The sequence below is a fragment of the Mesoplodon densirostris genome, chromosome 8 (genome assembly GCF_025265405.1).
Source record: "Mesoplodon densirostris isolate mMesDen1 chromosome 8, mMesDen1 primary haplotype, whole genome shotgun sequence".
NCBI classification, from domain to species: Eukaryota; Metazoa; Chordata; class Mammalia; order Artiodactyla; family Ziphiidae; genus Mesoplodon; species Mesoplodon densirostris.
The window spans coordinates 92,416,211-92,442,693 of NC_082668.1; the positions used below are offsets into that span (position 1 = coordinate 92,416,211).

Genomic DNA, 26,483 nt, shown 5'->3' on the forward strand with positions numbered 1-26,483 from the left:
CTACATTATCTTTCTTTTCTTTCAAAATAAAACCAGTCTTACAGACTATTTTTCTAATTACAAAATAATACCTGGCCAGAATATATGTAGTTTGAGAACATTTGTGACAACAGAAAGGCAGAAAAAAAAGCAGTGAAAATTACTTATATTCCCTCTAACAAAATGTAACTATTGCTAGCATTTTTGCATATATTTTTGCAGATTTTCTTCTATGTGTTTGTATTTTACTAAAAATAAGATCACATAAATGTTCTTTCGCAGTCTTATGTTTGCATGTAATAGTATATGGTGATTGTATTTGCATTCAATGACCACAGAGTTACATTAACATTTTTAAAGACTGCAAAATATTATGCAGTATAGATGTTGTATAAATTATTTTTCTAACATCTTTATTGGAGTATAATTGCTTTACAATGGTGTGTTAGTTTCTGCTTTATAACAAAGCGAATCAGCTAAACATGTACATATATCCCCATATCTCCTCCCTCTTGCATCTCCCTCCCACCCTCCCTATCCCACCCCTCTAGGTGGTCAGAAAGCACCGAGCTGATCTCCCTGTGAAACGCAAGTATTTTTATGGCAGAACAGACCATACAAATATAATGTGTGGGAGCTCTCAATGAAGTACTTCTTTAACAACAGAACCCACTAATTTAGTTACCTGAGAGTAAAATTCTTAACTAAATCATCCTGGCAGAACTATCCTGATTAGCCCAGCTTAAAAATCAAACATTTTACAGAGATGGCAGAAGATCACTGACAACTCCTGAATCACAGCATTCTAAGCCAAAGCCATCTTCTCCTTAATTTAATACAGAACTCCTGAGAATTTTATTTGAGTCATTTGTGCATACCTTACATTGGTATTTAAATAAGAAAATTCCTCATGTTTTAAAAATCAGAGTAACACATGTTCACTTTTTAAAAAGCCAAGGATCCAAAAAGGAAAGTCACCCACCTCTCTCTTCATCCAAATTCTATTCTCCCAAAAACCTATCAACAATTTGATGTATCTCTTCAAATTTCTTTCTATGAATATAGTGTAGAGATGAGCTATCTAATACTGTAGCCACTAGCCACATGAGGCTATAAAGTACTTGAAATGTGGCTAGTCCAAACGGAGATGTGCTCTAAGTATAAATTACACACCGGATTTCAAAGACATGGCACCAAAAATATATCAATAATTTTTCATACTGACTACATGCTGAAATAATATTTTTGATAGATTAAATATATGTTATTAAAGTTAATTTCACTTTTTACTTTTTTAATGTGGCTATCAGAAATTTTTAATTAGATACGTAGCTCACATTATATTTCTATTGGTCAGCACTGGTACAAAGGCTAATGGTGCAGGTTTTGGAGTCAGACTTCCCTTACTGAGTACTACTCCCAACTATACCATCTACCAGCTATGTAACCTTGGACAGATGTTCTAACCTCTCTGTACCTACTTCTGACTTGTTCTGAGAAATGAATGAAATTCCTCACAAAAAGCACTTAGCACAGAGCCCGGCACATAGTTAAGTACTTAATAAATATTTCCTGGCAACAAAAGAATAAAACTATAACCTAATTCTTTTAAAATCACTATACAGCACCTGTCTCTTCAGAAAAGTCTCCAGTTATACCTGTAGGTCACTACTGTGCAGAGCAGGTAGTCTCTGAAAAACAATGTATACCAAGCACTTGAATTTTCTTTTTCTCTCTCTTTCACACACACACACACACACAAATACATGGATCTTGAACATGTTTACTATATAGATCCTAAACGCTTTTTTTTGGCCACACCGCACGGCATGCAGTTTCTCACTTCCCCCACCAGGATTCAAACCCACACCCCTTGCAGTGGAAGCAGAGTCTTAATCACCAGACGAACAGGGAAGTCCCATAGATCCTAAACATTTAGATCTAAAAATGTACAAAAGCAGTGTGGTATGGTGAAAACCTGGAAAGAAAAAAGAACTTAAAGAAGAAAGATGGGGGAGTTCCCTGGCAGCCCAGTGGTTAGGACTCAGCGCTTTCACTGCTGGGTCCGGGTTCGATCTCTGGTGGGGGAACCAAGATCCCACAAGCCACGCCGCTCAGCCAAATAAAGAAAGAGAATAAGGATGGACTCTATGCGCAGTATACTAGCTATGTACCCTAGCAAAACTACTTAGCCTCTCTCTCTCAGTATCCTCATCTGTACAGCTGGGATAACACCAATCCTGAAGAACTGTTAAGATTAAATAGAATAATATACTAGAAAGAATCGACCATAGTACCTAATTCATACTAGGTACTTAATAATCACTTTCCTTCTTCTGGAAATCAAAATAAAATGCCAAAACAATTCAGACAGGCTAATAATGTTAATGCTGAACTGCTTGCCATGCCATAACTGCTAAGTGCTTGCCATGCCATAACTGCCCGTTCATACCCTGAAGAGGTAGTTTAAAAACATGCTGGCTGTAGAGTCATCCCAGGTTCCTTACATTTTATCCCTTTAACAAGCAACTGGAGAACAGAACTCTGGAAAGAACAGGGCACCACATACCCCATCCTCCCATCATCACTACCAACATAATACACGCACACGCAAACACATACCAATTTAGCTGAAAATAATCAAATTGTATTTGAAATTTTGTTTCCTATAACTATAAATGAATACATACTTTATAATTAACAGTTCCATAAAAACAGTTCTATAAATCTGGACCTCCTATATGTTTCTAAATTGGGAACAATACTGTCCCATACCTCAGAAAACAGAACTCTTGTTTCCAGTCTACAAGGTCGTATCTCTAAGTAGCTGCTGAGAAACTAACAAGTTTTATCTATAAACAGCTTGACAGTAGGTGCAACGATGGAGCCAAAGGTGCTGTCCTTCAGAAAACACACAAACACCTTAGCTTCCTATTGAAAAATCACTTCAAAACTTCTAATGCCAGCTTTAAAAAGCTAAGGATTCAGTGAAATCAATAGCCTTGTCATGTTCAAAGCTTTAAAAATTTAACAATAGGAAGTTACATTGCTTCTAAAACAAGTCATACTGGCTCACGAAACCCTAGAGAAAAAATTAATCATTCTTCTAAATAGAAAACCTGTTACAAGTTACTGCATATATATGAATTTTAAAAGAATTTGCTTCCCATAATATTGTCGCTGTTTCCCTATTCTGTACTGAATCTTTGGCAAACAGTTTTATTTGAAGAGACTTCTGTTTATGCGAGATGTAAGAAAAGCCTATCCCTTCTTCACAAAGTCTCTCAAATTTGCTTTCCCTTCAACTGCCACTGACAGTTTTCTGAAATCCAGTCCTCATTATTTCCTTCATGAAATACCACAAAAACCTCCTGTCAGTTCTTTTTGCCCCAAACTTCTTCCCACTAAAATCTGTTCAGAATGTGTTCATACATAGTTGATAGAGCATCAACTCTGTTAACTAAGTGACATAATCCTGCATATTACCCATGAAGTGGATAAAATCCAAATTTCTAACTTAATGACTATAAATTATCAATATCGATATACCCGATAGGGATGACTCTCACAGACATTATGGCGAGAGAAAGGGGGAAGGCACAAAAGAATAGAGAATGTGCGACTACATTTATAAGAAGTTCAAGAATAAGCAAAACTAATCAATGATGATATAAGTCAGATGATATTAAGTCATTTACCCTGAGTAGGGAACTGACTGGGGAGGGTGACAGAAATGTTCTCTATCTTGATCTATGTGGTCGTTACACAAGTGTATATACATGTACAAATGCATCCAGCTATGTACTTCAGATTTGTACATTTTATACTTTACTGTATCTATTTTCTATCTCAATAGAAATAATGGAAAATCAACTAGAAGAAAACAGTTCTGAATATTTACCTGATTATGAGAAGGATAAGAACTTTCTAAGTATAAAGGTAATAGAAGAAATCAAAGGAAAAGACTGATAAAAGTATTTTCACGAAGATGACACATATAATATATCCCCACGTGTCTGCATTGTATGAACAAACTCTAGAACATAGATCAGCAAACTAAGGCTTGTGCCCTATTTTTGTATGACCTTAGAGCTAAGAATGATTGTTACACTTTTTGAAATGTTGCAAACACACACAGACACAAAGAACAGAGCAAAATGTTTACTATCTGGCCCACTAAAGAAAAAATTCCCCAAGCCTTGCTCTAAAAAATAACACAAGAAACTAATAAATGCCTCACTTATAAAGGCAAGACAGAGGAATCAGAATGTGAGTAGGAAAAAGATTTTTCAATGTATACCCCAATGTTGTATCAATTTTCTTTTTGAACCATGTAAATGTTTTACCTATTCCAATATATGACCTATCTAAAATTATTCAAAAAATAAAAAATAAAAAATGTAAAACACTATTATCCCCTTAGAGATAAAGGAGGAGAATTTGGATGTATCTGATAGAATTCTAAGTGTATATACCCATTGGCCTAGTAATTACACTTCTAGGCATCTCTTAGAGAAATACCCAGACATGTACCAAAAACAAACAAAAAAACCTGTATAAGAATTCCATTTAGCAACATTCTCTGTAAAAAAAAAAAGTCAGAAATGATAATGCCCATACATTATGCTAAGTGAAATAAGTTAAAGAAAGACAAATATTGTATGATCTCACTTACATGTGGAATCTAAAAAAGCCAAACTCAAAGAAACAGAGGGTAGACTGGTGGCTACAGAGAGTAGACCCCAGGGGCTGGGGTGGGGGAAATGGGGAGATGCTGGTCAAAGGGTACAAACTTCCAGTCACAAGATGACTAAATTCTGGTATCTAATGTAAAGCATGGCGACTATAGTTAACAATACTGTATTGCATGCTTGAAAGATGCTAAATGAATAATCTTAAGTGTTCTCAACACACACAAAAAAATGTTAATTATGTGACGTGATGGACGTGTTAACTAACCGTACTGTGGTAATCATTTCACAATATATACATATATCAAATCATCACATTGACAATGTTATACGTCAATTATATCTCAATAAAGCTGGGAAAATAAATAAATAAATGCCCACAAATAGGAAGTACTAATTCAATAAACTCTGGTACTTTCATACTGTGGACACTGGTGCAGCAGTTAAAAAATAATGAAGCAGGGCTTCCCTGGTGGCACAGTGGTTGAGAGTCCGCCTGCCGATGCAGGGGACACGGGTTCGTGCCCCAGTCTGGGAAGATCCCACATGCCGCGGAGCGGCTGGGCCCGTGAGCCATGGCTGCTGAGCCTGCGCGTCCGGAGCCTGTGCTTCGCAACGGGAGAGACCACAACAATGAGAGGCCCACATACCGCAAAAAAACAAAAACAAAAACAAAAACAAAACAAAACAAAAAATAATGAAGCAGGGGGTTCCCAGGTGGCGCAGTGGTTCAGAGTCCACCTGCCGATGCAGGGGACACGGGTTCGTGCCCCGGTCCGGGAGGATCCCACATGCCGCGGAGCAGCTGGGCCCGTGAGCCACGGCCACTGAGCCTGCGCGTCCAGAGCCTGTGCTCCACAACGGGAGAGGCCACAGCAGTGAGGGGCCCGCGTACCGCAAAAAAAATAATAATAAAAAAAATAACAAAGCATGAAATAAGCCAGTCACAATAGGACAAATATTGTATGATTCCATTTATATGAGGTACGTAGAGTAGTCAAATTCAGGGACAGAAAGTAGAACAGTGGCTGACAGGGGCTGGGGGAAGAAGGAATTGGAAGTTACAGTTTAATAGGTACAGAGTTTCAATTTGGGAAAACGAAAAAGTTCTGGATCTGGATGGTGGTGGAAAAAAAAAGTACAATTTTTAAAAATTGTGGTAAAATGTTCATAACATAAAATTTTCCATTTTTGAGTGCACAACATGGGAATGTACTTAACATCACTGAATTGTACACTCAAAAATGGTTAAAATGGAAAATTTTATGTTATGAATATTTTCCCACAATTTTTTTTAATTTATAGTTTAAAAAATGTAGAAATTAAAAATCTAAGTTCACAAGAAAAACAATGAAGCAGCATTAAAAATAACAGTCTATACGCACTCACACAGAATGATCGCTTATTTAAACTCCAAAATAATTCTTTAAGTACAGTATTACAATCCCCATTTTACATGAGAAAACAGGTTCAAAGACACGGTACACAGCTAGAAAGTAAGAACTGACAGTCACACTCAGGTTTGATTCTAAAACCACATTCACTCCACTTTACTCTAGGCACTAGACTGAAATGGCAGAAAAATAAAATAGTTGCTTTATGCTAACATGATTCTGATTTTTTTCCCTTTCATTATTATCTTTAATGTCATTTAAACAGTAACTAATTTTTAACAGACCACTTTGAAAAGTACATCCTGAATGTCATACATCTGCATTTCTGCTTCAAAGTGAATGAAGGCTAGTTTTTTTGGTTCATAAAAAAGCTAACTCAGCTTATGTGAATAGCTAATCTATTAAGGAAATGTGGATAGTTTGCTTCAAAAATTTTTTAAAATAAACAAACATGGTATTTAGCTTTTTAAAACAAAATCTTCATAACAAAATTTTCCATAGAAATGACATATACTAAGTATAATGGGTATCTGTTTTGTTTTCAAAAGCAGTTAATCCATTAAGTAATTTTTAGAATGTTAATTTCTATTTATTTTTTCCCAAACACTGGAAAATGTTATTTTTTCTTTCTCAATGACATGATCAAGTAAGGAAAACCAAAAGCAAAAAAAAAAAAAAGGAAAATTATGAATTCACAAAGAATTTCTGTTCTATAGTTAATACATATAACTAGCAATGTATAGACATACCCATATCTAGTCAGAGTTGTTTATCCAAAATCATAGGTGCCACATGGCAAAAGTACGGAGAAATTCCCACTTTTTAAAAGTTTTTAGTTTTTTAAATCATGCAAACCATTAAAAAAATGTTCTGGGCCTCCCTGGTGGCGCAGTGGTTGAGAGTCCGCCTGCCGATGCAGGGGATACGGGTTCGTGCCCCGGTCTGGGAGGATCCCATATGCCGCGGAGCGGCTGGGCCCGTGAGCCATGGCCGCTAGGCCTGCGCATCCGGAGCCTGTGCTCCGCAACGGGAGAGGCCACAACAGTGAGAGGCCCGCATACCACAAAAAAAAAAAAAAAAAAAAATGTTCTGTATGGTTCAAGAAACCTGAAAAGCAGTCAGCTGAAGAGTAACATCTGGATCAAGAAATAATTTCTGCAGAATTTCTAACGTTCGGGCCTCCCTGGTGGCGCAAGTGGTTAAGAGTCCGCCTGCCAATGCAGGGGATACGGGTTCGTGCCCCGGTCTGGGAGGATCCCATATGCCGCGGAGCGGCTGGGCCCGTGAGCCATGGCCGCTGGGCCTGCGCATCCGGAGCCTGCGCATCCGGAGCCTGTGCTCCGCAACGGGAGAGGCCACAACAGTGAGAGGCCCACATACCGCAAAAAGAAAAAAAAAAAAAAAAAAAGAATTTCTAACGTTCAAAATACTTTGGGAAAGGGGGAATAATTAAGTAGGAAGATGATTATCTAGAACATCATCAACATTCAAAAACAGTTTGACACTTAAACCAAAGAAAAGAATATATACCTCAGATAAATAACTGCAGGCACATGAAAAAATGCTCAACATCGTTAATTATTTGAGAAATGAAAATCACAACTACAATGAGGTATCACCTCATTCCAGTCAGAATGGCCATCCTCAAAAAGTCTACAAATAATAAATGCTAGAGAGGGTGTGGAGAATAAGGAACCCTCCTACACTACAGGTGGAAATGTAAATTGGTACAGCCACTATGGAGAACAGTATGGAGGTTCCTTAAAAAACTAAAAGCAGAGTTACCATATGAACCTGCGATCCCACTCCTGGGCATATATCTAGAGAAAAGCATAATTTGAAAATCTACATGCACCCCGATGTTCATTGCAGCACTATTTATAATAGCCAAGACATGAAAACCTAAATGTCCATCAACAGATGAATGGATAAAGAAGATGTAGTGTATAGTATGTATGTATATATATGTGTGTGTGTGTGTATGTATACACACACATACACACACACACAATGGAATATTACTCAGCCATAAAAAAAGAATATTGCCATTTGCAGCAACCAACATGGATGGACCTAGAGATTATCATACTAGGTGAAGTTAAGCCAGACAAAGACAAATATCATATGATACTGCTTATATGTGGAATCTTAAAAAAAAAAAAGTTCAAATGAACTTATTTACAAAACAAAAATAGACCCACAGATAACAGAGCAATGCAAAAAGTTTCTAAAACCAGGGACTGTGAGACCAAAGCTATAGTTATGTGAATTTTAGACCAAGAATTTTCAAACTGTTAAATGTTGCCTTTATGTTGGAAATAAATGTCTTCAGAAACTTGAAAAAAAAATAGATCCACAGACACAGGAAACAAACTTATGATTACCAAAGGGGAAGTGGGGCGGGGGGGGGGGGAAGAGGGATAAATTAGGAGTTTGAGGTTAACATATACATAAAACAGATAACCAACAAGGACCTACTGTATAGCACAGGGAACTATACTCAATATTATGTAATAAACTATAAGGGAAAAGAGTCTAAAAAAGTATATATATATATATATACACACACACATATATATATACATGTATATATGTATGTATAACTGAATCACTGTGCTGTACACGTGAAACTAACACATTATAAATCAACTATATTTCAATAAAAAATTTAAAAAAGAAATTTAATGAGACCTCAAAAAAACTTTAAAAATACAATAAAACATAAGTATGAAAAAAACATTAAAAATGCAACTCAACTGCATAACTCCTGTAAACACTTTAATCTGCCTCCCTGCCCCAAGTCTCCATTCAAAACTTTATACTTAAGTCATCAGAGAAGAAAATCCTTAATATAGTGGATGTGGTGAATCCCCAGCTACCTCCCAGGATCTTTTCCATCACTCCTACTCCTTGTTATTAATCCTATCCACACTGACAATTCCTTCATTGTGCTAGGGCCTTTGAAACAAGCCATTTACTCTGAATAATCAATCTCTCCTTCCCTCCTGCTGCTAACTTATTAGCCCTCACCCAACCTTTACCTCTCAGCAAAATCATCACTTCTTCAAGGTAACACCACATACTCACACACACACATACTGTCTCTGTTCTCTGTACACAATTGGAGAATGACATCTAGTGTTTATGTGACCATTTATTCAATGTCTGTCTCCTCCACTGGACTGTAAACTCCATGAAGGAGGGTCATTTTCTTTTTACTCACCATTACATCCCTTAGAATCTAGCACACTAAAAAGAGAAGCTCCACAAATAATGTGTCAAATGAATAAAACAGAGTGGTCTAAAGATTCAAAGTCATTAAGAGGTACAAACAACTAGGTATAAAATAAGTAAGTTACAAGGATGTACAGGGAATATAGTCAGTATTTTATAATATCTTTATATGAAGTGTAATACATAAAAATATTGAATCCCTATATTGTACACCTGAAACTATATTTTGTAAGTCAACTATACTTCAATTAAAAAAAGAATGCTTGTTAAAGTAACTAGATTTAAAAGTTTAAAAAAAGATTTAAAGCCAACAAACCTGTCGAAATAACTATTTACATTTAAAACAAGTATATATTTTTGATGCAAGGTATATATTTACATTCATCTAATAACCAAGGGAAATAAACAAGGTGAGGGGAAAATTAACCATTAAGAATCAAACTAACGGAGAGAAACATAGCATTAATAAATTAAAACTCAGTAATAACCACAACTTACCATTAAAAATTTTTTCTCTCTGTTTTCAGAAGTTCTAACGAAAAGCTTTACAATGCCCTGAACACACTAATACATATCATCCTACACCGTCCCTTTCCTTAGTAGTTTAAACCAACTGTATAAAACAAAAATAGATGACTTCCCTGGTGGCACAGTGGTTAAGAATCCGCCTGCCAATGCAGGGGACACAGGTTCGATCGCTGGTCTGGGAAGATCCCACATGCCATGGTGCAACTAAGCCCATGCGCCACAATTACTAAGCTTGTGCTCTAGAGCCTGCAAACCACAACTATCGAGTCCACGTGCCACACCTACTGAAGCCTTCATGCCTAGAGCCCGCGCTCCGCAACAAGAGAAGCCACTGCAACGAGAAGCCCTCGCACCACAACAAAGAGTAGCCCCCACTCACAGCACCTAGAGAAAGCCCGCGCACAGCAACGAAGACCTAATGTAGCCAAAAGTAAATTAATTAATTAATTTTTTAAAATAGAGAAACTTAAAGATATTAACATAAAAAATGGATTTTTCACACCAAAATTAAAATGAAGTAAAGAAATAAAACAAGTTTCAAACATGCTAATAAGCAAGTAAGTAAACAATTCACAAGTACGTCTTTTTTTAAGTCCAAATACAATAATGTAATTACACATTTATTAACATAATTAATCAATATCTGTTTCCACCACTAGACTAGAAGCTTCATAAAACCAGAAAATTAGATTCTGCTACCCACTATATATTTCCAGCACCCAGAACAGAAAACATTTACTCTTTAATTAATGAATATTAAATAAACAAACAAATGAACTGCATTTCTGGTGACTTTAAGATGTCTGAAGAAAATAACCTTTATAAAGAGTAATATTAAAGATAAAATTTTATTTCACACTCATATTTAATAACCTGTTGAAGATGAAAATATACCATAATTTGGAATTAAAGAATTCTCACTTTTCATAGCTTCAAAGTAATCACTTTATCCTTTTATTCTCTTCAAGTCTTTTTTATTGCCTGTAATTCTACAAAGGTTTTTAAAAAATTCTTGTTTTAAATGTATCATTTTGTGTTCTGTGCACTATACAATAATATATACTGTATTTCATCAATTCTAAGGTGCATATTTTCACAGTTTAACATATTTGAAATCAATCACTATAAGAAAGCATGTTACCTAGTTTAATTGGATTTTTTTCCCTTTCTTAACAACAATATCTTTAGCCTGAATGAAATACAATAAAGTATGTATGCTCCTAACCAAATTCATTTTTCCCCTAAAGTTCAGAAAAACATATCAGATGAATATTATACAAGAGACAACAAACCAAAGACTTTATTACATATATTAATGGTTTCAGGCTATTCTCAGGAACTTATCATCACCCGAAACTGCTCCAGCTCTGAAAATTTTAAGTCAAATATCTCTCTCAACCACACACCTGCTTACAGCCAACATACCTGTTCCTGAACCTCATCAGGAAATAGATCCTTCCACTTTTCAGTCCTTTCCTACCTTCACTGCTACCCTATGGTAAGCTCTATCCCGCTCATCAGTTCAATCACTCACACCCCAACCTTCAGTTCTCTTGCCCCCTATCCTCCTGTCATACCTGCCCTATCAATACTACTTCCTTAAAGACATCCCTATCTGGATGTCCCAGGTACACATTCAAAAAACTGTCCCAAACTGAACCCTGACTCTACCAAGACTTGCTGCTCCTTCTGTATTTAACATCTCAGTGAGTAGCATCAAGAGTCATTCAATTGGCCCAGTCCAGAAACCCAGTTGTCACACTTGATTCTACCCTCTCTTTGAAACTCACATCAGTCACCAGAACCAGTGAAAAAACAAACTGTCAGGAAAGCAGAGGCTCCCGCCAATGTACAGACATTAGGTAACACTATTCAACATAACTGAAACCCCCCCACACAAACATATAACCTTATTCTTTGCCTACATCCCAAACCCTTCCAGAAGGTGTCTCCAAACCTTCATCCAAGTAAAGCTACCTAGACCAGTGCTTCTCAAACTATCTGTTACGGGCTTTTGTAAAATACAATAAAAATGAATTACTAGGCAAATGAATTTTTTTAAACACAGACATAAATACTAGCACAATATTTTAATTAAATTCAAATGACCAAAAAATTACTCAAATTTTCTAAATGCTCATTCTCAATTGCTTATAGCTATCTGTCAAGGGCCAGTAACAAACAAAAGCACTGAACCAGACCCCACCTCTAATTTATGTTTCTTTCATTTGCTCATTATAATATTATTAATATTATTACCATAAAGTACAGTCTTGACCTGAGCCTTAACCTAAAACTTTCTATTTTGTCGAGAATTACTGTTCTTGGTTCACTTCTACAGTCAAAAGAACACAAACCAACATATAGTTCTACTTATTTTCTCTCTTTGCTTTATATCCCTCTCTCCGTCAAGGACTAGCTGATCTATAGTCTCTCCTTAATCCTTTCATCTCTAGTCAATAACCTGGATGATTTTCTTTCCTCTGAAATAATGGTATCCTCTCCTCTATCAATTCTGCCTTTTCAACACATGGAAAAGCAAAAATGCAGACAAATTCCACAAGTTAAGAAAATTTCAAAACGCCTTTACAATCAACAAAATTACTTCTGCATAAAAACACTTTTCAATGGGTGTAATCCAGAATGGGATAAAATTCAATTAGAAAATGACAGCAACACAGCATATACTTACTATGGAATAAGCCTTCTCATATGGAGATGATACTTAATCACATTAAGTCACAATCAACAGACAAATCCACAATTCACCTCGTTAAGCTAAGCAAATCTTATTTTATCAATTAGTTATTAATTTTATTTGCACAATAATGGAAAGAAAACACGGATCATAATGAAATCGATTAAATAAACAACTGTACTTACGTGTTAGATGAAAGATTCCATCACAGGCACTAATATAAGATAAAAAGGCATTTCCCAGGCCTTGCCCATTGTGAGCTCCTTTCACAAGGCCAGCAATATCCACTACATTTAGAAAAGCAGGAATTTTGCTGAAAAACAAAAGATGATTTTAATATAAAAGAGTACTAAGAACCTGTTTATTAACCAAATGGCTTTCCCAAACATATTACATGAACTAATTCTTTCCTTTCTAGAACAATGTTTATTAGATTCTCAAATGAATAAAAAAAAATTAAACAAGAAATAATCTTTTAAAATATTAGGACTTTCTTACCTAGGAAAATGAAGGGAAAACATTTTAAAGCAGAACAGATGTTTTTATTGTTACTCTAAAAACTAAAACTCATATCATTAATTTTATTATACTGGCACATGCACACATACACAAAAGCAGAGAACATTTAAAGAGTATACTGATACAAGTCAAGGTAATCATCATAGAATGAGCCAACGTACTCAACAGGTACTTTGTGCCAGGAACTGGACTAAGTGCTTTACATGTATTATCATTCCAAAGTTCAAAGTTACTCTATAAGATGGGTGTTATTAAACCCACTTTACAGATGAGGAAATTAAGCCATAGAGGAGTTAAGAAATCTATTGCACACAGGATCACTCAGCTAATAGTGACAAAACTGCTATTCAAATATAGGATATCTGGGTTTGCATTTAATCACCATATAGGTTTTATAGCCCCAAAATGCATGTAATGATGTGAACCAATTGTCAGCATAGTAATAACGTAGTTGTTAACAACAGCAACAGAATTAGACACAGTAAAGTAACAGTTAACACAAATTAGAAAACAAGAAAACCAGTCAGCCATGTAGAAATGGAGATTAAAGCATATAAGTAAACAGAGCTACTTTCAATGTCATATGACAAAGCTGTACGGTATATGCATTTATGTATCCTTTGTCAATTTTCAGAGTATTCATTTTTCAGAATGTCAATTTTATTACATGATAAAATACAACATAAAAGTTCCACAAAATGCTTTCCTATTATCTGCATGGAAAATGAGTCCTTTTAAAATAACTGTTCTATAAAAAATTTTTATACAAATAGAAATTACTTCATAACTGGTACCAGCAAATCCACAGAAAACATACATAAGATGGGGTTAAGTTTTTGGTGACTACTGTGGTTGCCTCTCCAGCATCCTTTGCCCCTTCTCTTGATGACTATATTGACTGTCATTTGGCTAGCCATACCTTGCCAGTGTAGCCGGAGCTTTGAAAAAGTTGGCTCTACACCTAACTCTAGAAGGGGGCATGTAGCTTGGGCCTATACTAAGCAGCTTAATCTCATCCCCTAGGCACAATTAATGATCCTAGGACCTCTGCCTTGCCCCATTTGCCTAGAACAGCTTAAGGAGAGATTTGCCAGAGAGGGTTAAGAGGATTCTTGAATAGAAGATCATCAGTCCTCTGACAGGGCTTCTAGAAGCAAGCCCCTCTTCCTTCACTCTGAACATGGATGAGAAAGTATACAGTTCCAAGATTTGAGAGTTCCAAATGATTCGGTCATTTGAGAGGACCAAAGGGGAAGGCGATCTTATGATCAAGCTGATAAAGTAAGTAAAATGGAGAGGGGAACAAAGCCAGGTCCTTGATGACACAACTGAGGTGCTGAAACCAACACAAAATACCATGCTATCTGTTACTAACACAATAAATCAATTTTTAAGTCCATGTGTTAGGTGCAACCAAACTCATCTAAATAATATAACTTCTAACAACTAAAACATATCACCCATATGATAAATATAAAGTACAGTAGCATAGATATGAGAGGAAAGGCCCTGAAGTTGAAGTAAGAAGCCTTGGGTTCTAGCCCTGGTTGACATTAACTATCTGTGTGACCTTGAGCAGATCATTCCACCTTTCTGGGCTTCCGTTTCCTTTTATAAGGAAACCAGACAGGACAATCTATAGCTCTGAGATTCTGTTTTCTAATGAAAATGAGCTTCTTAATTCTGATTCTTGATTTAAGGCCAGGATAAAGGTTTAAAGCATTAATATCATATCTCAAAAAATAAAAACTTGAGCCCTAATTCAAAGATTTTTTATATACTGTACCAGTGATTTTAAGACTACTTTATGTTTTTAGACCTTATGAAACTTTCTTGAGATTAAAATGATAAGGTTAAAAATCTTTTTAACACTATGATATAATGAACACAGAATACCAAAAACATTTATAAGTCTTTCTTCAACAGAAACAAATGAAAATGATGAGGAGGATTTTTCTTCCATCAAAAAAACAAACAAAAAAACCTGGAAACTTGCAATATAACAGATAAGTTTGGGGTAGCAAGAAGACAAACTATGAATTACTGTCAATTCTTCCTTATTTGCTTGACCACAAAGAGGACAAAATTTAGTTATGGAAAAAATGAAGATGGGTTCCCATTCAACTTTTGTATTTCCATAAAGGCGTTTAATCAATGTTTACCAGTAAAGCAAGAGAAATTTTGAGAAATTAATTCCCTTACTGCCTAAAATTTCAATAAATTTGAAGTCCATGAGCTTTATTATTGTTTTTTTTTAAAAAATAACATGACATTTTTTAATTTATTTATTTGGTTGCATTGGGTCTTAGTTGTGGCAGGCGGATTCCTTAGCTGCAGCCCACAGGCTCCTTAGTTGCGGCTCGCCTGCTCCTTAGTTGCAGCACGTGTGTCCCTTAGTTGTGGTAGGCGGGCTCCTTAGTTGCAGTAGGCGGGCTCCTTAATTGTGGCATGTGAACTCTTAGTTGCGGCATGCATGTGGGATCTAGTTCCCTGATCAGGGAGCAAACCCAGGCCCCCTGCATTGGGAGCTCGGAATCTTAACCACTGCGCCACCAGGGAAGTCCCTCTAAGAGCTTTATTATTATTGTTGTTCTCTTCATGTCTCTGGAAAATTTCAGCAATGTCACATGACCACACAGCCCCTCAGTGGCAAAGGCTCACACAAGGAGAGAGTCAGAGTGTGTAGAGAAGGCAGCACAACAGCAGCTGGGGCCTGGACAAGGAAGGCATCTGGGCAGGAGAGCAGCCCAGCAATAGGCAGGGCCCAAGCCAGGAGAGTGTCCAAACTGGGCAACAACCTGGTGGGTTCAAGAGATTTGCAACATATAAAGGGATTGAGCAAATAAGCACATTATGGGGACAACTGGAGAAATCTAAATGGAATCTGTGAATTAGATGATAATATTAGATCATTGTCAATGTCCTGATTATGATGGTTTACTGCGGTTATGTAGGCGAGTGTCTATACTTAGCAAATACAAACTGAAGAATTAAAGTGCAATGTGGCATCATGTCTGCAAGTTATTTTCAAAGGTTCAGAGAAATTTGAGTGAAAGGCATACAAACATTCTACATATAATTTTTCAGCTTTTATATAAAATTGAAATCATTTAAAAATAAAGTTTTTAAAAAGGATTCAGAAGTCAGCTTGAGGAGCCAATTTGAGGGATATAATTTGAGCTATATCCAATGACTGTGACATATTATAACCAAGTGAGTAACACTGATATGAATAAATATATGAATGAATAAATGAAAACAAGAAAGCTCTTCTTACAGCAGAATGTCAACTAATAAATGAAGAAGAAATGGTGGAATTACAAAATCATCATGTGACAATCATCACAGTAATAATTAATTCATTAAAAAATCAATAGATGCTAAAAATAGAGGATGAAAGTAAGAGAAGTAAATAAATTTGGTATATATTCTGTAGTTAGAACTCATAGGAATTGCTGATAGATTGGATGTAGGGGTGAGGATGTAGGGGTGAGGAAAGAAAAGAATCAAGGATAGATCTTGGGCTTTAACTTATGCAACTGAAGAAATAATAGTACTATTTATTGAATTATAAACGTCTTGAGGAAGAACAAATTTGACACAGGCAGGATAAAATCAAGAAGTCCATTTAGGACATGTAAAGTCGGAGGCAACTGTTTAGCCATCTAAGTGTCAGTGTCAAGCAGGCGGTTAGATATGCGTCTGGAGTTCAACAGAGTTCAGGTCTGGAGACAGAAATTTGGGATTTATCACCACATTCAAAATAGTGAAAACTAAAAGCAAACTAAATTCTCAATAATAGGGAAATGGTAAATAAACTGTGTACATTCATATAACATAGTACTAAACATTATCATTATATTAGAAATTGTTATTTATTTAAATCTGTACTTTTTAATCTAGAAAAATATTAATGATACCCGAAGTAAACATTTATCAAAAGTATGGAAGGATCTACCTCAAAAGTATTTATATCTATTATATCAAGGTAGAAGTATAGGTGATTTTTACTCCTCTCTTTATACATTTCCATACTGTCTGAACTTCCTACAATAAAACTGTATTATCTTACTTTTTCTAATTAAAGATATAATACATGCTGTTATAAAAACGTCAAACAGAGAGAACTACAAGAAATAAAGAAAATAATGACCTAAAAATTCCATTCCCCAGGGGGCTTCCCTGGTGGCGCAGTGGTTGAGAGTCCACCTGCCAATGCAGGGGACACGGGTTCGTGCCCTGGTCCGGGAAGATCCCACATGCCGCGGAGCGGCTGGGCCCGTGAGCCATGGCCGCTGAGCCTGCGCGTCTGGAGCCTGTGCTCCGCAACGGGAGAGGCCACAACAGTGAGAGGCCCGCGTACCGCAAAAAAAAAAAAAAAAAAAAAAAAAAATTCCATTCCCCAGAGATAACCATCAATTAGTTTGTGATCTTCAGTTCATATATTTTCCTATGAATACACACATACATGTATCATTTTACATGAATGGAATCACATAGTATAGACTAATTACTCCCTCTACTTCACACTCCCCAGAAAAAAATAACTTCAATGTTAACAATGGATGTATCCTTCCTCACCCTTCTCCAGGTTCTAGGTTACTTTTAAATCACCCAAAACAATAATGCTACATTAATTTTGAAAAAAACAACACAACCCTTCTACATAATTTTAAATATATCACTTATATATATTTATTCAATCTATACAGGGCCACCACACGAACAATGGCGTAAAGAGTTTTCTTACCTTGCTGGTTTGTGGTACTGGCAAAGAAAGTCAAACCTTTCATCTGGCACAGGTACTCTGCTCTCGTTAGGATCAATAGTGCAGAATGGGAAGTTTTCTGCTGAAGCTTGACTATTGGTTAATACATTGAAGAAAGTAGATTTCCTAAAATGAATAAAAACGATTTCAATCAATTCTTAGGCTAACACTGAGAAAAATTTATCTCACTCTAATTTCAATGCTCAAATAAAATCCATAAGGATTATAAAACCAATCTGGGAACGCGGGGTGGGGGGTAGGGCAGGGAATACATTTTTACTAACAGAAACGAATGAAATTTACAACAATGCAGCTCATGATTTACAGTTAAGTTATGCTCCTCTCTCAGTCTATTTGGAACATGAAAAGCATCTCCCCAAAGAATCTTTGTTATAAATGATACCTAGTCTCACAACATACCACAAAATCTATTTTACTCCTAAAGTACATGGAATACCAGTATCATTTCACCTATATCTAGTATAATCTTCTCTGGCATAAATGTAGAGAGGTGTGTATTTAGTTAGGTCAATTACTTCACAAGCATTGGCTAATCGTCTAATAGGAAATGGGAGTTTGGAGCTCAGACTCCCTTCTAATTGTTAGTGCATAAGGATTACTGGTAATCTAGAACTGTGAATGGTGGATTGTGAAAGGCAAAATGTGAATTTTTTCCAAGGTATAACTTTAATCAAGAAAAAGCTATTAAAAATGAAAGAACTGTTTACTAATTTTCTGTTATCTGATTCTTATCAGATGATACACACTCAGAGAATGCTAACTCGTATTACTATTCTATCTTTTCCAAACACTTTTTAAGGTAAAAATGTCTCCCAGATGAGATCTAACCCTATATTCATCAGAAGTTTATATTTGCTACCGTTAGTTCATCTGACTGAACTTTAAATCAGAGAACCAGTCCTTTTTTTTTTTTTAAACTCTGAGACCCTTTTAAAAGACTAATGAACAGGGACTTCCCTGGTGGTCCAGTGGTAAAGAATCCGCCTTACAATGCAGGGGACGCAGATTCAATCCCTGGTCAGGGAACTAAGATCCCACATGCCACGGGGCAACTAAGCCGGCACGCCACCACAACTACTGAGCTTGCACACCTCAACTAGAAACCGCAAGCGGCAAACTACAGAGCCCACCCGCTCTGGGACCCGCGCGCCACAACTACAGAGCCCACACACCCCGGAGCCAGTGCACCACAACTAGAGAGGAGAAAACCCACACACCACAACTAGAGAGAAGTCTGCACACTATAACAAAGAGCCTGCGTGCCACAACTAAGACCCAACGCAGCCAAAAATAAACATTTTTTTAAAAAGCCATCTCTAAGACACCCTCTAAAAATAAAATAAAATAAAATAAGATAGTAATGAACAAAAGGCAACAAGGAGGCTTACCTAAATACTACTGGTGAGAAGGATGGTTTGGCAACGATATATTAACTTGAACCTGCCCAGAGGTCTTTAAGATATTGCTCTTATATCACATTCAGACTAAATGTTTAGGATTAAAGTAGAAAAGTTTCCAAAAACAGCCACTTAAATCATTACTGGTTACTCAGAGTACCAATGGTCAAATCAGTAGCTTTCAAATGCTTGCCTATAACAGACTCAGCTGAGAATTTAAAGGCATGCACTACCAGGCCTCTTTCCAGATTTGGTGTAGGCCCCAGTATTTTAACTCATTTAACAACTCACTGAATAATACTGACTGTTGTAGAATTTATGCTGGTAACCTCTAAGAGCCTGGTAACAATCCCAGAACTCTAGGAATGATAATTAAGAGGAAATTACTAGTTCCTATAGAGATAGCTTTTCTTTTCAATCCTGTTAAGATAAATGTCATAGTACTTAATTTAAAATAGTCTGTATATTTATCAAGTTATAGTCCATCTATTTCAAGAAAGACACTGAAGATTAATACAATTTTAAAAATTAATATATAAAATAAGGCAGATAATTTTTTTAAAAAAAACTCACATTCAAATTATGATCCTTAAATGCCATGTCCATTAAAAATAATGAGAACTTCTTGGAGAAATTACTAGTTCCAGGTCTGGGACCAGAAGTATACAAGATGAAGCTCAAACAATTTTTCCCCAAGGGAAAACAAGGAACCTACTGAAGGCCATAGAGTCCTATCAAAAGCACTCTGGAGCCAATCTGAATAGGCCCACAGGCCAAAGATGGGTCAATCTGAGCATCTTTAAGGATAGCTACAATGAACTATAACAAATCAAATAACTTCATATCCATGAGTTGTTAATAAACCTTAACAAAACAAAATCAAAAAAAAGAAAAAAAAACCCTCTCTGGCTACCTTTTAATGATGCTAGGTGATTGACTGATCCTTCTGATAACCGTTGAGTAAAACATTCATTGTGTCTTTCCTATATAAACTGCACTTTTAGAGTAACAAAGAGTTGATGAAGAAAAGATTCTTTTATAGACATATTCCAGCTGATAAATGAAAAAAGAATAAAAAACTTAGAATACCACCATTTTGCAACCACTAAGGAACTAATGAATTGGGTAATTATCACCAGTGATCATTAACTGTCTCCCCCCAAGAAAGTACCTCCTAACTATTATGTACATCATCTTTCAAGTATTCCTGACATAAAAAATTATATGATCAAAAATTACCTGAAACTTACCTGATCAAGCCTTTAGATATTACTATCACTTAACAGAAAGTACAGAGGACAGAAGAACATATTAAATGACACCACATAGATGCAATTAAGAAAATTTGGACTTTGGAAAATTCTGTAAGACAAACATCCAGATTTCTCTAACAAGTCAACTGGTGGAGGGAGGAAATTCTGCTTCTGGGTGAGATGCAAAAGCTAACAGCAGACTAGAACTCTCACCCAGAACTAGAAAAGCCATTTAAATGCAGAATACAGAAAGTATCTGTTTGAAGGGGCTAAGAATCTGGAAAATGGACATTTGCCCATTCTAGGCAAAGTAAGGCGGCCAAGAATCCAGGGATCTCTCTTATGCAAGAACAGGTTTACTCACGTAAGCTGATGCTGGAGTACAGGGAACCCAGCAAAGAATTAGGAGAAGACTTGGAGGATGGACCTCAAGAACATGACCAGTTTTCCCCTCAGGATATTGCTCCCAAAAGGGAGAATTACAAAAGTGTACTGAAGTAAATGAACTGGAGAGTAATACGCTCCATACCTTATTCCCCTCCCTACACAAAAATAAAACATAAGAAGTGATACTTAGGTTGCCAGAACAATCCACAAGTCCTTATTTACCGAAAATGTAAGTAAAGGGAATTCCCTGGTGGTCCAGTGGTTACAATTCCACGTTTTCACTGCCAAGGGCGCGGATTCAATCCCTGGTCAGGGAACTAAGATCCCAGAAGCTGCGCGGTGCAGCCAACAAATAAAAATAAAAAATAAAATAAATAAAATGTAACTAAAATATTGCATACCTGCAACAACAATATTACAAAATAATGGTACAATAAAAATACTTCAAGGGCGCTTCCCTGGTGGCGCAGTGGTTGGGAGTCTGCCTGCCGATGCAGGGGACGCGGGTTCGTGCCCCGGTATGGGAGGATCCCGCATGCCGCACAGCGGCTGGGCCCGTGAGCCATGGCCGTTGAGCCTGCGCGTCCGGAGCCTGTACTCCGCGGCGGGGAGAGGCCGCAGCGGTGAGAGGCCTGCGTACCGCAAAAAAAAAAAAAAAAAAAAATACTTCAAGGAAAATTTAAATATATTAATTAATCCACTTACAAGACATTTGTGCCTTTCTTGGGGGAAAAAAAGTGCAGTTGTATTTTTGTATACTGTAGATAACAAACTGCTCGTTGCTATTACCACAGTCAAAGTAATTGCAATATAAAAAGTCCAGAGGCTTCCCTGATGGCGCAGTGGTTGGGAGTCTGCCTGCCGATGCAGGGGACACAGGTTCGTGCCCCAGTCTGGGAGGATCCCACATGCCACGGAGCGGCTGGGCCCGTGAGCCATGGCCGCTGAGCCTGCGTGTCTGGAGCCTGCGCTCCGAAACAGGAGAGGCCACAACGGTGAGGGGCCCGCGTACTGCAAAAAAAAAAAAAAGTCCATAGAGAGTTCATGGAGTTATTTTCAAATTTATTGGTTTTATTAAGTACTGTATTTTTGACTGCCTACCTGGACATAAATATGTTTAATACTAAAGAAAAAAGTTTACCCCTTAAAACATATTAGACAGTAAAAATACAGAAAAGAAAGTCCCATTATCTCTTAGGCTAAAAAAATTCTTACATGCAGTCAAACTAAACATGGAAGACATCTCCATTTTCACAGATCACCTCATCTTGGACATGATTTTAAATTTCATAAAGTCCAAGTAATCTGTACCTTCCAATAGCTTTGTAAGTACAAAAAAGTAAAAAGGAAGAAGGAAAAAGAAAATTTTCTAAGGATTATTAGTACAGCCTTTGGCGGCAAGTTAAGACATTTTGATCTATTCAAATCTATTAAAGAAAAGCCTTGCAAAAGCAAAGAATTTTAAAGTTTTGACTTAAATTGAAGTGGTAAAGCCCATAAGGCTTTTTGTGAAATGAGGATTTTACACACACACACACACACACACACATTCAGATCCCTTATAAGGTTATTATTGAAGCTTGAAAGTATAAGATTCAAAATTGTAGGGATCTTATGCAAGAACAGGTTTACATAAATATTATTTCAGCAATGATATCATTAAAAAAAAGAGTGGCTAGACTTAATGTATGCCCCCTCCACTTAAGACCTAAATACTTTATTTTTGAAATTATATATTTTACTGTAATAAGTAAATCTGACTGAATATATGTTTTATCTAAAACCTTATGCAAAATTATAATATGTATAGGGAAGTCAGGATACCAATGCAAACTCCCCCAGCATTCTGAATTAACCATTCATACAACACACAACCAAAAGCATGGAAAAAAGTAGAATGTTCTTTCGAAATGTTTTGAATTTAGATATAACTAAACTGTCAAAAAGTATCTATCTGCTAGATACAGAAAAAAAAATGACAGGAATAAATACCAATGTGTGTATACATGGGTTAGTATAACCACATATTTTCCCTAATTCTATCAGGTGAGAGGGCTTAAAAGAAGTAACACCCCAGCAGATCTAGAGCCCAAGTCTTAGTTTCTAAATACCATTCTTTGATAAAAGAAACCAAGGCTCTCTGGAGACAAGGCTGGGACACGAAAAATACACTATTAGCCTGAAATATCTTACAGTGTCAGAGAGTAAGGAAATGCTTGAAAAGAAAAAAAAAAAAAAAAAGACAGGAAAAAAAAAGAAAGGGAAAAAACAAAAAGAATGGAAAAATAAGATGGAGGCATGTAAAAAGGACATAAGACGCAACTTAAAGGAGTTCCCAATGACCAAATCTGAACAATTTGAGCAACAAAATAAATACTGACAATATTGGATTAAAACCCAAAGAATAAAAAAAATTTCACTGAGTCTAAATAGAACTATAAAAATGACTGAATAAATAACTAATTGTAGGGGAAAAGAAAAACATTCCATACAGAAGAATTCCAAATAATAAACGTAAAAGGAATAAGAGAAGTAGAATATCACCATTAGAACACCACACTAATAATTGCTGCAGGCAAAATCCACTAAGGAGTGATAAAGTTTAGCTGGGGAAACTTTAAGAAACAGAATATTTAAATAGCCTCAAGATACCTTTCCCCCATAATATTAATTAATTACTGTGGTGATTTTAACAAATGTCCACAAATTCTTTGATACTCATTCCTTCAGGAGGTGGAGCTTAATTCCCCTCCCCTTGAGAATGGGTTGGACTTAGTGACTTGCTTCTAAGGAACAGCCTATCGAAAAGAAAAAGGATAATTTTACAGTGGAGAAATCTAGCAGACACCACCTTAACCAAACGATCAAGGTTAACATCACCAGTGACAAATCATGTTGCTATCATATAGCCCCTCAATATGACACAATGAGAAAGGCACTTCACCTCCACAGTGTTCTTCCCAAAAGTCTATTGTGTGATTTCTGATACCAAAATATATTATAAAACTACAGTAATCCAAATAGTGTGGAACTGACATAAAGATGGACCCATATACCAGTGGAACAGAATAGAGAGCCCAGAAATAAATCCTCCCATATACAGTCAGATAATCTTTGACAAGGGTATCAAGACCACACAATGGGGAAAAGACAGTCTCTTCAATAAAAGACACTGAGAAAACTGGATAGCCACATGCAAAGGAATGAAGACCCTTACCTTACACCATACACAAAAATTAACTCAAAATGGATTGCAGACCTAAAGGTAGAGCCTAAAACTATAAAAGTCAAAAAAGGAAATGTAGGGGAAAAACTTTGTAACATTGGATTTGGCAATTATTTCTGAGATATGACACCAAAAGGACAAGCAACAAAAGCAAAATTAGAAAAAAAATGAGACTACATCAAACTTAAAAACTGCACATCAGAAGAAACAATCGGGCTTCCCTGGTGGCGCAGTGGTTGAGAATCCGCCTGCCGATGCAGGGAATGCGGGTTCATGCCCCGGTCCGAGAGGATCCCACATGCCGCGGAGCGGCTGGGCCCGTGAGCCATGGACGCTGGGGCTGCGCATCTGGAGCCTGTGCTCCGCACCGGGAGAGGCCACAGCAGTGAGAGGCCCACGTAATGCAAAGAAAAAAAAAAAAAGAAACAATCAACAGAGTGAAAGGTAACCTATAGAATGGGAAAAAATAATTACAAATCACATGTCTGATAAACAGTTAATATCCAGAATGTATAAAGAACTCCTATAACTTAACAACAACACAAAAGTAACTTTAAAAAGTAACATTAAAAAGTAGCAGGGCCTCCCTGGTGGCGCAAGTGGTTGAGAGTCCGCCTGCCGATGCAGGGGATGCGGGTTCGTGCCCCGGTCTGGGAGGATCCCATGTGCCGCGGAGCGGCTGGGCCCGTGAGCCATGGCCGCTGAGCCTGCGCGTCCGGAGCCTGCGCGTCCGGAGCCTGTGCTCCGCAACGGGGGAGGCCACAACAGTGAGAGGCCCGCATACCGCAAAAAAAAAAAAAAAAAAAAAAAAAAAAAAAAGTAGCAAAGGACCTCAATAGACATTTCTCCACAGAAGATAAACAAATAGCCAATAAATATATGAAAAGATGCTCAACGTCACCAATCATCAGGAAAATGCAAATCAAAACCACAATGAGGTATCATCTCACACCCATTAAGACAGTCACTATCAAAAAAACAGAAAACAGGGCCTCCCTGGTGGCGCAGTGGTTGAGAGTCCGCCTGCCGATGCAGGGGATGCGGGTTCGTGCCCCGGTCTGGGAGGATCCCATGTGCCGCGGAGCGGCTGGGCCCGTGAGCCATGGCCGCTGGGCCTGCGCATCCGGAGCCTGTGCTCCGCAACGGGAGAGGCCACAACAGTGAGAGGCCCGCATACCGCAAAAAGAAAAAAAAAAAAAAAAAAACAGAAAACAAGTGTTGGCCAAGACGTAGACAAATTAGAACTCTGGTACACTGTTGGTGGAATGTAAAATGGTACAGCTGCTATGGAAAACAGTATGAAGGTTCCTCAAAAAACTAAAAATAGAATTACCATGTGATCCAGCAACTCCACTTCAGGGTATTTACCCAAAATAATTAAAAGCAGGATCTCAAAGTGATATTTGCACACTCATGTTCACTGCAGCATTATTCACCATAACCAAAAGGTGGAAGCAGCACTAATGTCTATCAGCAGAGGAATGGATAAAGAAAAAGTCCACAGCATGAGAAAACATCAAACGGCAACTGAGAGGCATTATACAAAATACCAGAATAGAACTTTTCAAAAGTAAATGAAATTTTTCATGACCTTTAAAAGGTCTGTACAGGAAAAGAAAAAGGACATTAGCGGGAAAACTGGTGAAATCCAAAAAAGTCTATAGTTAATAGTAAATAAATAAATGAGCGAAAAAAAAAATCTGAAATTATATGATATAGCAACAGTGACCAGGCTTAGGTTCAAGATGGTGGAGTACAAGGACGGGCTCTCACTCCCTCTTGCAAGTGCACCGGAATCACAACTAACTGCTGAACAATCATCAACAGGAAGACACTGGAACTCACCAAAAAAGACACCCCACATCCAAAGACAAAGAAGAAACCACAAAGAGACAGTAGGAGGGGCGCAATCACAATAAAATCAAATCCCATAACTGCTGGGTGGGTGACTCACAGACTGGAGAACACTTATACCACAGAAGTCCACCCACTGGAGTGAAGGTTCTGAGCCCCATTTCAGGCCTCCCAACCTGGGAGTCTGGCAACAGGAGGAGGAATTCGCAGAGAATCAGACTTTGAAGGCTAGCGGGAAATGATTGCAGGACTTTTTTTTTTTTTTTTTTTTTTTTTGCGGTATGCGGGCCTCTCACTGTTGTGGCCTCCCCCGTTGCGGAGCACAGGCTCCGGACGCGCAGGCTCAGCGGCCATGGCTCACGGGCCCAGCCGCTCCGCGGCATATGGGATCCTCCCAGACCGGGGCACGAACCCGTATCCCCTGCATCGGCAGGCGGACTCTCAACCACTTGCGCCACCAGGGAGGCCCATGATTGCAGGACTTTGACAGAACTGGGGGAAACAGAGACTCCACTCTTGGAGGGCACACACGAA

The 26,483-nt window shown here is 37.3% G+C and overlaps 1 protein-coding gene across 1 annotated transcript in view; it reads right to left on the reverse strand.

The window, feature by feature from the left end:
- The window catches only part of OLA1 (Obg like ATPase 1), a 168,659-nt gene that overhangs the window by 125,079 nt on the left and 17,097 nt on the right, over positions 1-26,483 (reverse strand). Inside the window, exons 3-4 of the mRNA XM_060106347.1 lie at positions 17,794-17,937; positions 12,710-12,837 (exon numbers count right to left, since the gene is read on the reverse strand). Coding sequence (XP_059962330.1) covers positions 12,710-12,837; positions 17,794-17,937 — 272 coding nt within the window. The remainder of the gene's footprint in view (positions 1-12,709; positions 12,838-17,793; positions 17,938-26,483) is intronic.